We start from the raw sequence: 13160 nt of genomic DNA on the forward strand, positions 1-13160 counted from the left end.
TGAGAAGCGGGGCTCGTCCCCGGTGCCCCGGCTGCGTGGGCCTGACCCCCAGCCGCCCCCCCCGCCCGGATCGGAGCCAGGTGCAGGCCCCTCCCTGCCCCGGGCCGGCACGAAGTCCCTCACCTTCTCCCCACAGCCCGGTTCCGGTCCCAGATGATCTCCCCTCCCCAGAACGGTGCCGGGATTGATGCCCCCACCGCCAGGCCAGGGCCAGCTCCACATCCTGCGCCCCGAGCTGGCAGCCAGGCCTGACCCCAGCCAGGGCCAGCGCAGGCTCAGAGACCGACTCCCGGTGTCAGAATATCCCCTGTCCCACAACGGCACTGGGGACAGGACCCCGACCAAAAACTGGCAGGGGGCAGCGACCCAATGTGGCCTTGCCAGCCTTCACGGGACCCGGGATCTCTCCCCAAACTGCCCTTGGGACTGCCCTGAATCCTAAACCAGAGACACTCCCCATTCTCTGCCAGATATTACGAGTTCGGGGACCTCCCAATGTCTGCTCCTCTCAAAGGCAAGGACATCCCCGCCCTGTCCAAAGCACAGCACTGAGGCAGCAATACCCCCTTCCCCAAGAGGTTCCCCTGCCATGGACCCGCTGCCTCCCTGGACAAAATCTGCATCAGACTAGTGGCATCCTGGAGCAGGCTGATGTTCCCAAGCCTGGGGCTCACCAGCCATGGCACACACCTTTCCCCAAAGCAGGACTGAAGTGGGGTCCTCTCCCAAGCCTTAGAGGCCCCTCCAGCCTGGGGGATATTGGGCCAATGCTGAAATGGCTCCGGACAGAAGCTGGCTGTCTTAATGGCCAAGCCGGGGTCCGCCACAGCCACCTAAGGGCTGCCCCCTGACAGCCTCTGCCCCATGCCTGCCCCATCCTCACCGGGAAAGCAAACAGAGGCTGAGCCTCCCCAGCCTTGTGCTGAAGCAGTAACTAGCCTTGGGCTGCAGTCCCAGTTCTAGAAAAAGAAGCCTGGACGCTGTTTTCCCTCGGGGCGGCTGTCCCCACCTTTCCTGCCTCCTTTCTGCATCTGCAGGGACCTGCTGGCCTGGGACTAAGCCTGCTGAGGGGAAGAGAGAGCAGAGTGTGCTGCGCTGAACCATGCAGTCTGGGTTGGGATCCCGGATTCAAGGGCATCCCTGAGCATGATGTGGTGTAAAATGTTCAGTCTTATTCCCTCTTCTGCCCCAGGGAGGCCCTTGGAGAAGATATGGAGCCAAAAGTGCCTGAGGAGGAAGAGCAGAGGAAGAGCCACAAGCACATTGAGGAGTGCAGGCAGGTGTGGCAGTAGGACGGGAAGATCCTCTTGGGTCCCTGATATTTGGCTTTACCCTTCTTTTAGCTTTGTACAGTGCTTAGTTCACACAGCAGCATTTATGTGAGAAGCAGCAGGGACAGGAACTCCTCAGGACTGGGTGGGGAGGGATTTTGGGGCTGGATCCTAGGGATAGGATTTCCCGTGGATTGTAAGGGCGTAGGACTGACGCCAAGCATCCAAACCAAAACCCCGCCGTGCCTAACCGCATCTGCACACACGGGAGAAGTGAGAGACGGGGGTGCTCTGAGCATGTTCCTCTTGGCGCTGATGGCCTGCGGGGCTTTCCAGGAGCGGGAGGCCCGCGGGTGCTCATCGATCCTGCCGTAGCAGGAAGACAGAACTTCGGGCTCCGCACAGGCACCTCAGCATGGGGATAGGAGCCAGACCCTGGGCAGGCAGGGTTCCTGCAGCATCCCTCCCTCCAGAACGCAGGTCTTTGGCTGTGAAATGTGTGCCACTTCCTTCACAGAGGCTGGCCAAGCTGCTCTTTGATGGCACGCAGATGGTGACAAATATCCGGGTGGCTGCTGACTTGAGGGAAATGCAGAGGAGGGCAGAGGAGGCAGAGCTGAAGCTGCAGAGGTAAGAGACTGCACCGCGGGTCTGCGCTGCTGGGAAGGATGTTGGTGCAGCTTTCTGAGGACATCCTAATGCTGGTCATCCAGAAACACTTAGCAGTTAGGGCTGTGCTGTTCAGAAGGAAAATCTAGGCACCTCCAGGTCCCACCTGCGTCACGTCCTGCTCAGAAGAGGGAGACAAGTGATGTAGATTGATAAATCCCCAATGGAGTGGAGATTGGTGAGACAAGTCTCAAAGTGCAGACAGAAACATTTATTCATTTCCCACAGTGCGTTGACTGGATACACAATAACTGACTAAGTATAGAACAAGTTATGGCAAGCGATATGATACGCCTTGCGTCCCTTCATGATAACAAGGGGGAAAAGAGAAGAAGAGAGAGAGATGGGAAGAGAGAGAGAGATCACCAGTGCAGGTTCCTGCGCTGGTTCTGCCAAGGAGGGTTCAGGGATGCATCCACCTTCTTCACTTCACTTCTTCACTTGCTCATCACCATTATCCTTGCCCCCCCTCCATTTATACACGCTTTCCTTGGGTCCTTCCCCCAGATTGATCTACATATCACGTGTCATACGTGTGGGGAGGGGCAAGGCGCTTCGTGGGGTGCTGTAATTAGCACAATCTCGGTAGTCTTTATTAGCATATTCAGGGATGTCAACTTTAATACACATTTTGTGGATAATGAAGCAAAGATTGCTCATGGGACAGAGGCCCCTTGAAACTTTACAGGATGCCCCAGAGCAGAACCGTCCTGTCTCCTCAGGGCTCCCTCCTCCAGCCGCATCCTGTGCTGTCCAGGCGAGTTTTCTCCCACACGAGTCACACAAGAGATGAGCAAGTGCTGACCTCGAGCACAAAGCCGGCGTTATCCAGACTCCACAGTATCCACCCCGTGACTGTAGTTTTGTTACTTGGGAGTGTTGGAGACATTTCTTGGAAAGGCTGGAAGGGCCCCTGCCCCCCCCATCCCTTGTCTTTACCAAGTTTACCCTCGGGCTGCTTCTCTCAGTCCTTGTTTCGGGGGGTTACAAGTCATCTCCTACAGGTGCCCCCGTGGGATCTTCACAGAGCTCTGCAGGTCAAGGCCGGCAGCTTCCCCAGGTGCCACTGCAGCACTACACACTGTCTGCTTTCTGATCTCCTCCTGCCCGTGCTCATTTGAGAGATGAGATCTTCAGGTTTTTGCAGTGAGCGTGGTCAGGTGCTAGGTCAGGGTGTTGTAGAGACCTTCCTCCCTGGAGATACTCAGCACACGCCTGGAGAAGGCCCTGTGTGACCTGCTCTGATGTTGCAGTTAATCCTGCTGTGACCGGGAGCCAGCGATTTCCCAAACCTGTTCCAGCCTCGGTTGTTCTCTGATCCACTCTGTGTGCCTCCCTGGGGGAAAACCTGTCCTGCTTCACTAGAGGAGTCTCCAAGGGACCGGCTCCTTCCTTCAGCCCTGTTCCCAGGACTCAGACCAGCTAGCAAACAGAGTCCTTGCTCCTGCTGCCTTTGGAGGGCACTGCAGGAACAGTCTATGGGAGGCTGGCTGCAGCAAGACCGGTGTCCCTTGCTCTGATGGTTTTCCAGTGGGAATTTCATGAAGGAACCAGGTGCTGTGTGCCAGGAACTGCCCATAGAGCAGGTTTGGGGGTAGCAAAGGTAGTGGCCGCTGTTCAGCCTGCCCCCGGGGCCATCCCCAGAGCACGTTGGATGGTGCCTCTGGAAGAAGGAGTTTTGTAATACAGCCGTGGGCTGTTCAGTGCTGTTTGGCTTTTAACTGTCTCTGCACAGTTTTGAGTCCCAAGTTTAGACGTAGCTGGAGGCTGTTTGGCACTGCTTGTCTACCAGCTCTTGCCCAGTGACAGCTCCCTTGGCAGAAGGACTAGTGCTCCTTGCAAAGGCAGCTGCTGCTTGAGCTGAGCTCTTTAATCTTTTCCCCTCCAGATAAGTGGTTGTTAAAGCAATGGCAAGGGCAGAGCTGGGGAAATCCCTCTCTGAAGAGCAGGGCCTGCAGGATGCCAGCTCTGCCCTTGTGTGATGCTCTGACAACCACTTGCCAGTAAGCTGCTGCTCCGCTGGTATCTTGATGCCACTTTGGATTCAAACTGAGTTACGCAGGAAAGTCGTCCTGCAGCATAGGCCGCAGAACCACGTCTGAAGTGTTTGCTGCCCTGCCCTGTGTGCTCCTTACTGCCTGCAGGGTGGAGAAGCTGGAGAATGAAGCCAAGTCGAGCACATACAAGTTTGAGGAGATCACTTCCAAGTGGGCCTTGGCCACAGAGATGAGGATCCCGCAGGAGCTGTGGCAGCTGCTGAACCAACAGCAGCAGCAGTGTGCACTGCTTCTGGAGGAGAAGAACAAGCTCATCTGTGAACTGCAGCAGGTAGCGTGGGGATCAGGCAGGGACAACCAGGAAGGATGAGTGGGTTTCCAGCTTTGTTTTAAAACGATAGCCATCTCTCTGTCTGGATCTTTAATCCACCAGAAAGTGGCAGGCATTTTTTTAGTCTCAGGTGGTCTGGGACAAAACCAGGCCAGGAGATGCAGTGCCAGCGTCCCAGCAGGGACGAGGAGATCGGGTGCCAGGGCAGTGTGCAAGGACAGACACACGGGACACCAGTAGCAGTAAGACAAACTGGCAAGTCCCAGCCTGCACCCTAAGGAAAAGGCAAATGAGCAGAGAAGGGGAGTGGTTTTGTAGATGGATGAAAGCCTTCCCACAGCAGGTTCCCTGGCCCCTAGAGAAGGAGCAGTGTGTCTGCAGGCGTGTCACCTCCCATTCCATCTCACCTGGACCCTTAGCAGTGATGATCTCTGTCCTCCCATCTTCCCTCCTAACTACCTCTTGACTTTCTGGCTCTGCTCTTTTTGGAAAAGGCAGTGTCTGGGTCTAAACCTCTCAGTTAGCCTCCTGAGGATTCCTGGTCAAATATTCTCTCTGATTTCAGCATTTGCTTTTCTTCTCCAGGAGCTGAAAAACAAGGATGAGCAATACATGCAGGCCATTAAGAAGCAGTCAGATGATATCCACCTGCTTTTGGAGAGAATGGAGGAACAGATCAGGCTCATGCTGAAAACTTACCGTCACAAACTCCTACAGATTGAGGTACCCAGTTCATATGGTGGAGGAAGAGTCCAATGAGAAAACCTGTGGCCACTTGCTTCTCCGTATCTATGGCAAAAAGGCCTCAGGCTCATCGCACGGGCTGGGTTTGCTACTGTCCAGAGCAGCAGGGCTGATGTCTTGGTGAATGAGGCTGAAATCTGGCCAAGCAAGAGCACTGAGTGGTGCTGAGTGGTGAGGGGCTGGTTTATACCATGCTCTGAATGACTGTGGTTCAGCACAGGGTGACTCGGTGGTGTGTGAAAGCTGTTGCTGCTCAATGGCTGATCATTAATGTTTTTAAAAGGCAGGAAGGACTGTAGCCTTACCTCCTGCAGAGCACAAAGTCTCACCTCATGGATCAAACCTGCGTTTGTTGCTGAGTGAGAGCATTTCCTCCCCATTTAATGTCTTTTTGAGGTGAAATAGGGTGTCTGTCTCATCAAACTCCCATCAAACAATTCCCAGTGAACTCACAGAGCTACCCATCACCCAGAGCATCCCTCCCAGTTCTGGGTGGCTGACAGCAGCAGGCCCCGTGGGGTCACAGTGCCTCTGCCAGTGGGGTCCTGGCATGGAGAGGAGAGATGTGTGTGTTCCTCGGACAGCAGCACCAGTCTGCAGCCAGTCCCTTCCTGGAGGCTGCTGGCCTGGACTAGGCTGAGCTTGGCAACGAGTGGGGCCAACATGATGGTGAAAGGCTCTGTCTACTTCACAGAAAACTTTTGAGCTTGAACGGCAACAGCTGCTGGATAACAACAGGAAAAAGTGGGAGGAAGCCATCCAGGCCTACAACGCACGGGAGGTAAGGTCCATAGGAGGTTTAGAATCCTAGAATCACAGAATCATTTAGGTTACAAAAGACTTTTAAGATCATCGAGTCCAACCGTTAACCTCACGCTGCTAAGGCCACCACTAAACCCTGTCCCTAAGCGCCATGTCTACACGTCTGCTCAACCCCTCCAGGGATGGGGACTCCCCACCCCTGCCCTGGGCAGCCTGTTCCAACACTCGACAACCCTTTCAGGGAAGAAATTTTTCCTACTATCCAGTCTAAACCTCCCCTGGTGCAACTTGAGGCCATTCCCTCTTGTCCTGGCACTGGTTCCTTGGCTTAAGAGACTCACCTCCCCTCTCTGCACCCTCCTGGAATGGAGCTGGAGAGGGCCAGGAGGTCTCCCCTCAGCCTCCTCTTCTCCAGACTAAACCCCCCCAGTTCCCTCAGCTGCTCCTCACAAGATTTGTGCTCCAGACCTTTCACCAGCTGCTTCTTTGGACATGCTCCAGCTCTTCTAGGTCTTTCTTGTAGTAAGGGGCCAAGTCTGCCAGGACCAGTTGTTCTCCAGCACTGGGCTGCCTTGAAAGACACATGTGCATGAAGGCAGCTGTTTCCTCAGGAGAGTGGGGGGCAGAGGAGCAGTTTTTCAGCCTGCTCCACAGGGAAATTATCCCTGCATGGCCTCACTTTGAGCTAGCCAAAGGAGCTGTGGTCGCAGGAGGAAGCTGTCACCACTGATGGATGACGTTCTCCTTTTGCCCGTAGCTGGAATACCTGCGTGCCCGTATGAGGAAGGTGGAAGAGTTTGAGAAACAACTGAATCAGCTGCTGGTGCAGGATGAGGAGGAGTATCACAGCATGAAGATCCAGCTGGAGAACGATGTGCAGGTACAGAAAAGGCTGACGTGTACCGTGTCTCCCCGGGCTTTTCTGTGTGTAGCTGGCTCTGTGAGGCAGCTAGATGATATAAAAGCTGCAGCTGGTATCTGCTCACCTCAGCTCTTCCGTGTGCACACTCCAGCCCTGGTTTAACAGGGTGATGGAGCTGTTCTCTCCTCTCTGTGGGTCCTACACCACAGCGTCCATCTGCCCTTGGCTCTCAGGGGCCTGTGGCACATGAATTGCAGCTCTAGGATGTGTGAAGCACCTGGGAATGTCAAGGGGTTTGCTACCTCTGGCATCATGATTGATAGGAAGATCAAATAGTGGGAGTGTCCTGACAGCAGATCATGCCAGATTGACCTAATTTCTTCCCTTTGTCAGGGTCCTTGTCCTAGGAAGTGTGGGCTTTTTGCTCTGACATCTCTAACCATAGACCCATGATTTCTCAAATGCCCATGAAGTCCATTTGGTGTCAGAACTACCCCAAGTTTGCCCTTACTCAGGGCATGCAGTGGAGGGGCACAGCCCTGGCATGCCGCTGGCTGAACAAGCACCAGGGGCTCTCACTGCAGATCCAAACCTCACAGCTGTGACTTCCCCTGAGATACAGAACCCTTTTAGACCACTGCATTCTCTGCAAGCAGTGCACCTGGGCCGGGGCATTCCCAAGCACAGATACAGGCTGGGTAATGAGTGGATTGAGAATAGTCCTGGGAAGAAGGACTTGGGCATGTTGGTGGATGATAAAATCAACATGAGCCAACAGTGTCCTCTTGCAGCCCAAAAAGCCAACCAGATTCTGGGCTGCATCAAAAGAAGTGTGGCCAATAGGTTGAGGGAGGTGATTCTGCCCCTCTACTCTGCCCTCCTGAGACCCCACCTGGAATATTGTGTCCAGCTCTGGAGCCCCCAATACAAGAAGGATATAGAACTGTCAGAACGAGTCCAGAAGAGGGCTACCAAGATGATCAGAGGGCTGGAACACCTCTCCAGTGAGGACAGGCTGAGAGAGTTGGGCTTGTTCAGCCTGGAAAAGAGAAGGCTCCGGGGAGACCTCACGGTGGCCTTCCAGTACCTGAAGGGTGCCTACAAGAAAGCTGGGGAGGGACTTTTTACAAGGGACTGTAATGACAGGACAAGGAGTAATGAGTGGAAGTTGAGGGAGGGGAGGTTTAGATTAAACAGAAGGAAGAAGTTTTTTACTGTGAGGGTGGTGAGGCACTGGAACAGGTTACCCAAGGAGGTTGTGGATGCTCCATCCCTGGAAATGTTCAGAGCCAGGTTGGATGGAGCCTTGAGCAACCTGATCTAGTGGGAGGTGTCCCTGCCATAGCAGGGGCGTGGAACTAGACAATCTTTGAGGTGTCTTCCAACCCAAACCATCCTGTGATTCTGTGATCTGTGGCACTGCAATCCTGCTGGTCCTCTGAATGGCAGCCCCAGTGTTGGTCCTGGGCTCTCAGGTTTGGTTTTGCCCGGCATTATTCAGGCTCCTCTGCTCAGCAGAGAGCCCTGCTACCACTGACACCTTCCAAGCTAGTTGTTGTGTGTTGTTTCCTAGGCTGCACAGTAGAAATGGGAAACATGTTTGGACTTTAGAAAAGCTCATTGTTTGTCCCAGGGGATGTACTTCTAGGGAAATACAGACTAGAGCTAAAGTCTAGAAGGTTTTGCACAACTTCAGGTGAAATATTCCTGTTGCAAGACCCTTGTCAGCCTGAAAGGGCATGTCCAGGGAGGGCAATCCTGACTCTGCAGTTTCTTCACCTCCACACTGATAACACGGAGTGTGTGACGTTCACAAATGCCTCTGAGCCCACTGGGGAGGGAGGCACAGCATGCTGGAAATCAAGGTTCACAGGCAGCAATGTGGGGCTGTTGTAAAAACACACCTGCTGCCTTTAGCTGTAGTTGTGGGAGGGTTTATATATAAGGCAGGGGAGGTAATTATTTCTCTCTATTTTAGACCTACGTGTCCTTGTCCAGGTTTGGCAACATGCTTGGGAACAGGAGAGAGAGTCTAGAACAGACCAAGCAAACAAATGACCCCTAAGAAAAGATTGAAGGGCTGGGGCTACTTAGACCAGGGAAGAGATTTCTGTAGAGAGGGGATAAGTCTACAAATATGCACATATCTGTATGATGGAGGAGGAGAATGACTTCTCTGTGTCTGCTGTAGATGCAAGAAAAAATCATGGCGTTGAGTTTTGGTAAGGAAGATTTAAATTTGCATTCAGATTTAGGGTTGCAATTTCAAGCTAGGAAAGCCTAGAAGTGGCAAGGACTTGCTTGATGGTTAGCTGGAGTGACTGCACCCTTGGTATGCTGCTCTTTGACACAGGGGTTTAGGAACAACTTAAATCAACTTCTGCTGGGGCTGATTTGGTGAAGTTTTTTCCCTCTGTGGGGCAGAGGGATGAAGTGGATGTCCTCTTGCTTCCCTTTAGCCCTGCAGTTGTGTAACTGTCTAACACAGACTTCACCCTCCCAGTTCAGGGAGAATAAGACAAGAGAAGTTGGAAACACCTATTTTCCTCATTAATTTGTGATAACTTCATGAGGTATCTCTGAAACAGGAGCTTAGCCAAGACCTAAAGATGAAGTTGATGGTTTGGGGGTTATTGAGCACTCCCCAGTTTCACTAGATGGGAGTCAGCATTTTTAAATACGGGGTTTAGGCCATGGCTTTCCTCCGTCTGCTGTAAGGAGAAGGTCCCTTGCCCCTGCTGGGATTTATCTCCATCTTTTTTTCAGTCCGGCTTTGATCTTAGCAGGTGGGACTGCTGCTGTGTGTTTTCCCAGGTGTTTGTGCACTCCCAGATGTACATAGGGCTCCCCAGGAGAGCTCTGAGCCAGCTGACTCTCGTACCAGGGTCTTCCCTGATTCTAGGCTGCAGCTCAGGACCCTTTACCTTACCCCAGAGACCCCCTGTGCTGAGAACAAGCTTGACCCCCCCAGTGGAGACCCCGCTGGGTGTCTCACAAGCGAGCCTGTAGCTGATGCTTTAATTTGGAGCCATGCAGCTTAATTCCAATCACTTCCTATCATGGAAGAAGTTTTTATAGCCCTCCCCAGCAAAGCGGGGTGAAAATATTTTTTCAGTATCAGATTTCTGCCTCCTTTTGCACGTGGAAAATGCTTACACTAATGAATTAAACCATGGTAGTCACACTGCCTGCTCCTGGAGTTTCCAGGCTGCTGTGTCCCCCTGAGCTCGCTTCCAAACGAGCTGCAGGGCTGACAGCAAGCAGCAATCATTGACCATGGGTAGGTGTGATACCTCCCAGTCCAGAGCAGCAACCCCAGGAGACTGGGAAGCAACTCCACCTTCCCATCAGCTGTCAAGCAAACGGGGTGCTGGGAAGCTGAAAGAAATATCTCCACTGCAGGTCTCTCCCCCATTGCAGCTGTGAGACAAAGGGGAGAACTGTGAGACAAAGGGGAGAACTGGCTGCCTCTCTCCTGTCCCCTCAGCGATGCTGCCATAACAAATGCTTCAGTTACTTACAAATGCTTCAGTTACTTGTTTTGTTCTGGTTTCCTTAAGAGAGTCTGTGCAGTCAGTCCTGTGTGCCTTCCTTCAGCTTGCCAAATAATTTCTGAGCCTCTTGGTTAACTCAGACACATGCAGTTCCTAAAACTGACATGAGAATCAGCAGCTCGGTGGAGGAGAGAGGCCTGAATTAGTGCCCCACTGAGTGGAAGTTGTGTACAAATTCAGTCCCTTCTCCCTTCCCCAGACCTGGCCCTGTAGCGTGAACTTACGGACCACCAGCATCTCCATCACTCACCCGTGAGTGATGCCACGTGGCCAGGGCTTAGCTGGGAAAATGTGGATGGGAAGATGGAGTTTGGAGATGCAGGATCAGTAGGATCCAGGCTTCAGTGTGGCCTTTGCTCATGGCACAGCTTGATTTTGTGTTTTTTGAACTGCCAGAACCTGGAGAGGCAGCTCCAGCAGATGAAAGCCGTCTATCAGCTGACCCAGGAGAAGCTGGAGTACAACCTTCAGGTGCTTAAGAAGCGGGACGAGGAGAACACCATCATCAGATATCAGCAGAAGAGGAAGCTCAACCGGTAAAATAACCACCCCAGAAGATGGGCTCTGCCCTACCTCCCAGCACCTCCTAGATGCTGTTTTTTTGTGGAGCCCATCACCTAGCACAAGCCAATGAGCTCTGTCCTAGCCCGGGCAGGGGCAAGTGTTAGCCCAGGGCAGGACCATCCCCAGAGCACTTTGGGTAGGCTGGCTGTGGCCACCCTGTGCTAGCTGCATCAGGCAGGGTCAGTCGGGCACTGAGTAGTCATGAGTAGATAAGCAGCCCCAAGTCCCAGAGCCTTCACACAAGCTCCAAGGTGCCTCTCCGGGGATGCCCAGCTCTGCTGTCCCTCCCCAGGCTCCACAGCTTGCTCAATAACCTGCAAACAAAACTGGCCAACCAAGAGAAGCAGTTCAGAGAGGAGAACCAGAGCCTGGCAGACGACTGCGAGCGCATCACGTGGCAGTGCAAGGAGGTGCAGAGGAGGATGAGGTGGGGTGTGCGTGGGCATCCACCCACGCCGAGGCCTCGGAGCACCTAAGTGAGGTGCAGGGGGGGCTGTCTCCTTGTTTTGGGGCACGGAGCCTCCTCCCATGGGCCGTCTCCCTTCTGCGCAGGCACTTTGCTGTCACTGACGCTGAGAAGTTCACAGAGGTCTGGCTTATGAACGAGGAGGAAGCCAAAGGCCTGATGAGGAAAGCCCTCGATGCAGATCACCTCATTCACACCCAGCAGCTGGGGCTGCCCTGGGAAGAGCCTCGTTACTGGTTCCTGAACAACGTCGGCCCCCTCGGGTGTTATGATGCCAAGAGGATGGCGACCAAGCTGGCTGCGGCGGTCCTGACAGGTGGGATGCACGGTGTTCTTGTCACCCCTGTGGCACTGGGAGACCCTCATCTTCCTTGGTGACAGTGCCTACTTGCCATTGCAAGGTGGGATCTCACAGAGGTGACATCGTGAGCCCAGGCAGGGGTTGTCCCCAGCCCGGAGTTAGCTCATGCCAAGCCAGCTTGGGGATTTTTACACTGTACTTTGCCCAGTGCTCCCAGTTCCAGGCAAGCTAGCATAAGCCAGCTCGTGTCCCAAGATTTTTGGGGTGCTTTCCAGGTCACAGAGAAAACTGTGATTTGCCTGATGACTCCTGCAGTGATGTGACTGGGGAGCACAAAGCGTAAAGGCTTTTGCTCACCTTTCTTTCTCCATGTTTCAGAGAGCAGCTCTGGGGAACAGGAGGAGGAAGGGAGAGAAAAGAAGAAGGAAGAACAAGGCAGTGGAGAAGGAAGAAAAGAAAACACAGCAAAGGTTGAGGATAGAGTCACGCCTCTGCGAAATATCTCCAAGAAGACTGCTAAGAGGATCCTGGAGCTTGTGAGCGACGAGTCGGTGTGTGACCATGTCCCCTGGTTGCTCCAGCTTGTGGTGGATCTCTTCCGAGCTCCACATCGTGGGGTGAAGGCTTCAGCCTGGCACTGCCTTGCTATGCCAAGCAGCCTGTTGTCAGAGAGCTGCCCCAGGGGCCAGGGGGAGAGGATCTCCAGGTCTTTCCACTATGCGTGGCACGTATACAATGCTACTAAAAAGTATTGGCAGCCTCGTTGCCTGAATCCTCAGCTCCCCAGGCCACAATAAGCACAGGCAAACCTGCTGCATCTGATGCTCCAGGCTGTTCCCCATCTCTGGGGATGGTCAGCAAGAGCTTCAGATTGTGAGATCCTTTTGGCATCACCGTGCTGGTATCTTCCCTGGCTGCTGGGTGGCTGTTCCAGAGCCTCCCGGCCCTGCCAGCCTCTGCCCACCCTCCCCGCTCAACCTACCATCCCAGGATGGCATGGGCTGGCTTCTGGGTGGGGAGGGAGGCATTATTTCTCTGCACCCTCTTCTCTGCTTGTGTCCCAAGGGTTTCCTCATCGAGAGCAAGCTGCTGAGGCCCCTGGACTCACTGGGGAGGCAGGAGCGTGTCCTCATGAAGCTCGACTCCATCTTTGGGGTGAGATGTGGATTGGCCCATCGGGGGCTGCAGGGAAGGCTGGTGGTCACTGGAGAAAGCTCTCTGTCCCACATCTGCCACCCCGGGGGGGTCCAGCTGGGCTGCTGGGGGGACTCTGGGGCAGCAAGGGGTGAGGAGCACTGCGAGAGGGTGTGAAACACTGTGGCCAGATGCTTCTCTTAACTGGAGGATTAATTTAATTAAATTAAATGCCAGGTTGTGCCCTTGGGCCACAACAACCCCCAGCAGCGCTACAGGCCTGGGGAGGAGTGGCTGGAGAGCTGCCGGTCAGAGAGGGACTGGGGGGGTGAGAATGAGCCAGAGTGCACCCAGGGGGCCAAGGAGGGCAACGGCATCCTGGCTGATGTCAGCCCTGGCGTGGCCAGCAGGGACAGGGAAGGGATCTGACCCCTGTACTCGGCACTGGTGAGGCCGCCCCTCGATTCCTGTGTTCAGTTTTGGGCCCCTCACTACAAAAAGGACA

General features: G+C 54.0%; 1 protein-coding gene across 1 annotated transcript; it reads left to right on the forward strand.

The window, feature by feature from the left end:
• Window positions 1-1163: 1163 nt before the first annotated feature.
• On the forward strand, window positions 1164-12832 carry DRC1 (dynein regulatory complex subunit 1; the record flags this gene model as incomplete). Its single annotated transcript, XM_026846359.1, has 11 exons — window positions 1164-1280; window positions 1789-1901; window positions 4085-4268; window positions 4854-4991; window positions 5707-5793; window positions 6532-6654; window positions 10587-10726; window positions 11047-11181; window positions 11307-11536; window positions 11900-12072; window positions 12587-12832. Coding segments are annotated over 11 exons (1686 nt in total), but the record flags the coding sequence as incomplete, so codon positions are not given.
• Between the last annotated feature and the right edge of the window lie 328 nt (window positions 12833-13160).

This window comes from Athene cunicularia (assembly GCF_003259725.1).
Source record: "Athene cunicularia isolate RWA chromosome 3 unlocalized genomic scaffold, athCun1 chr3_part1, whole genome shotgun sequence".
NCBI classification, from domain to species: domain Eukaryota; kingdom Metazoa; phylum Chordata; class Aves; order Strigiformes; family Strigidae; genus Athene; species Athene cunicularia.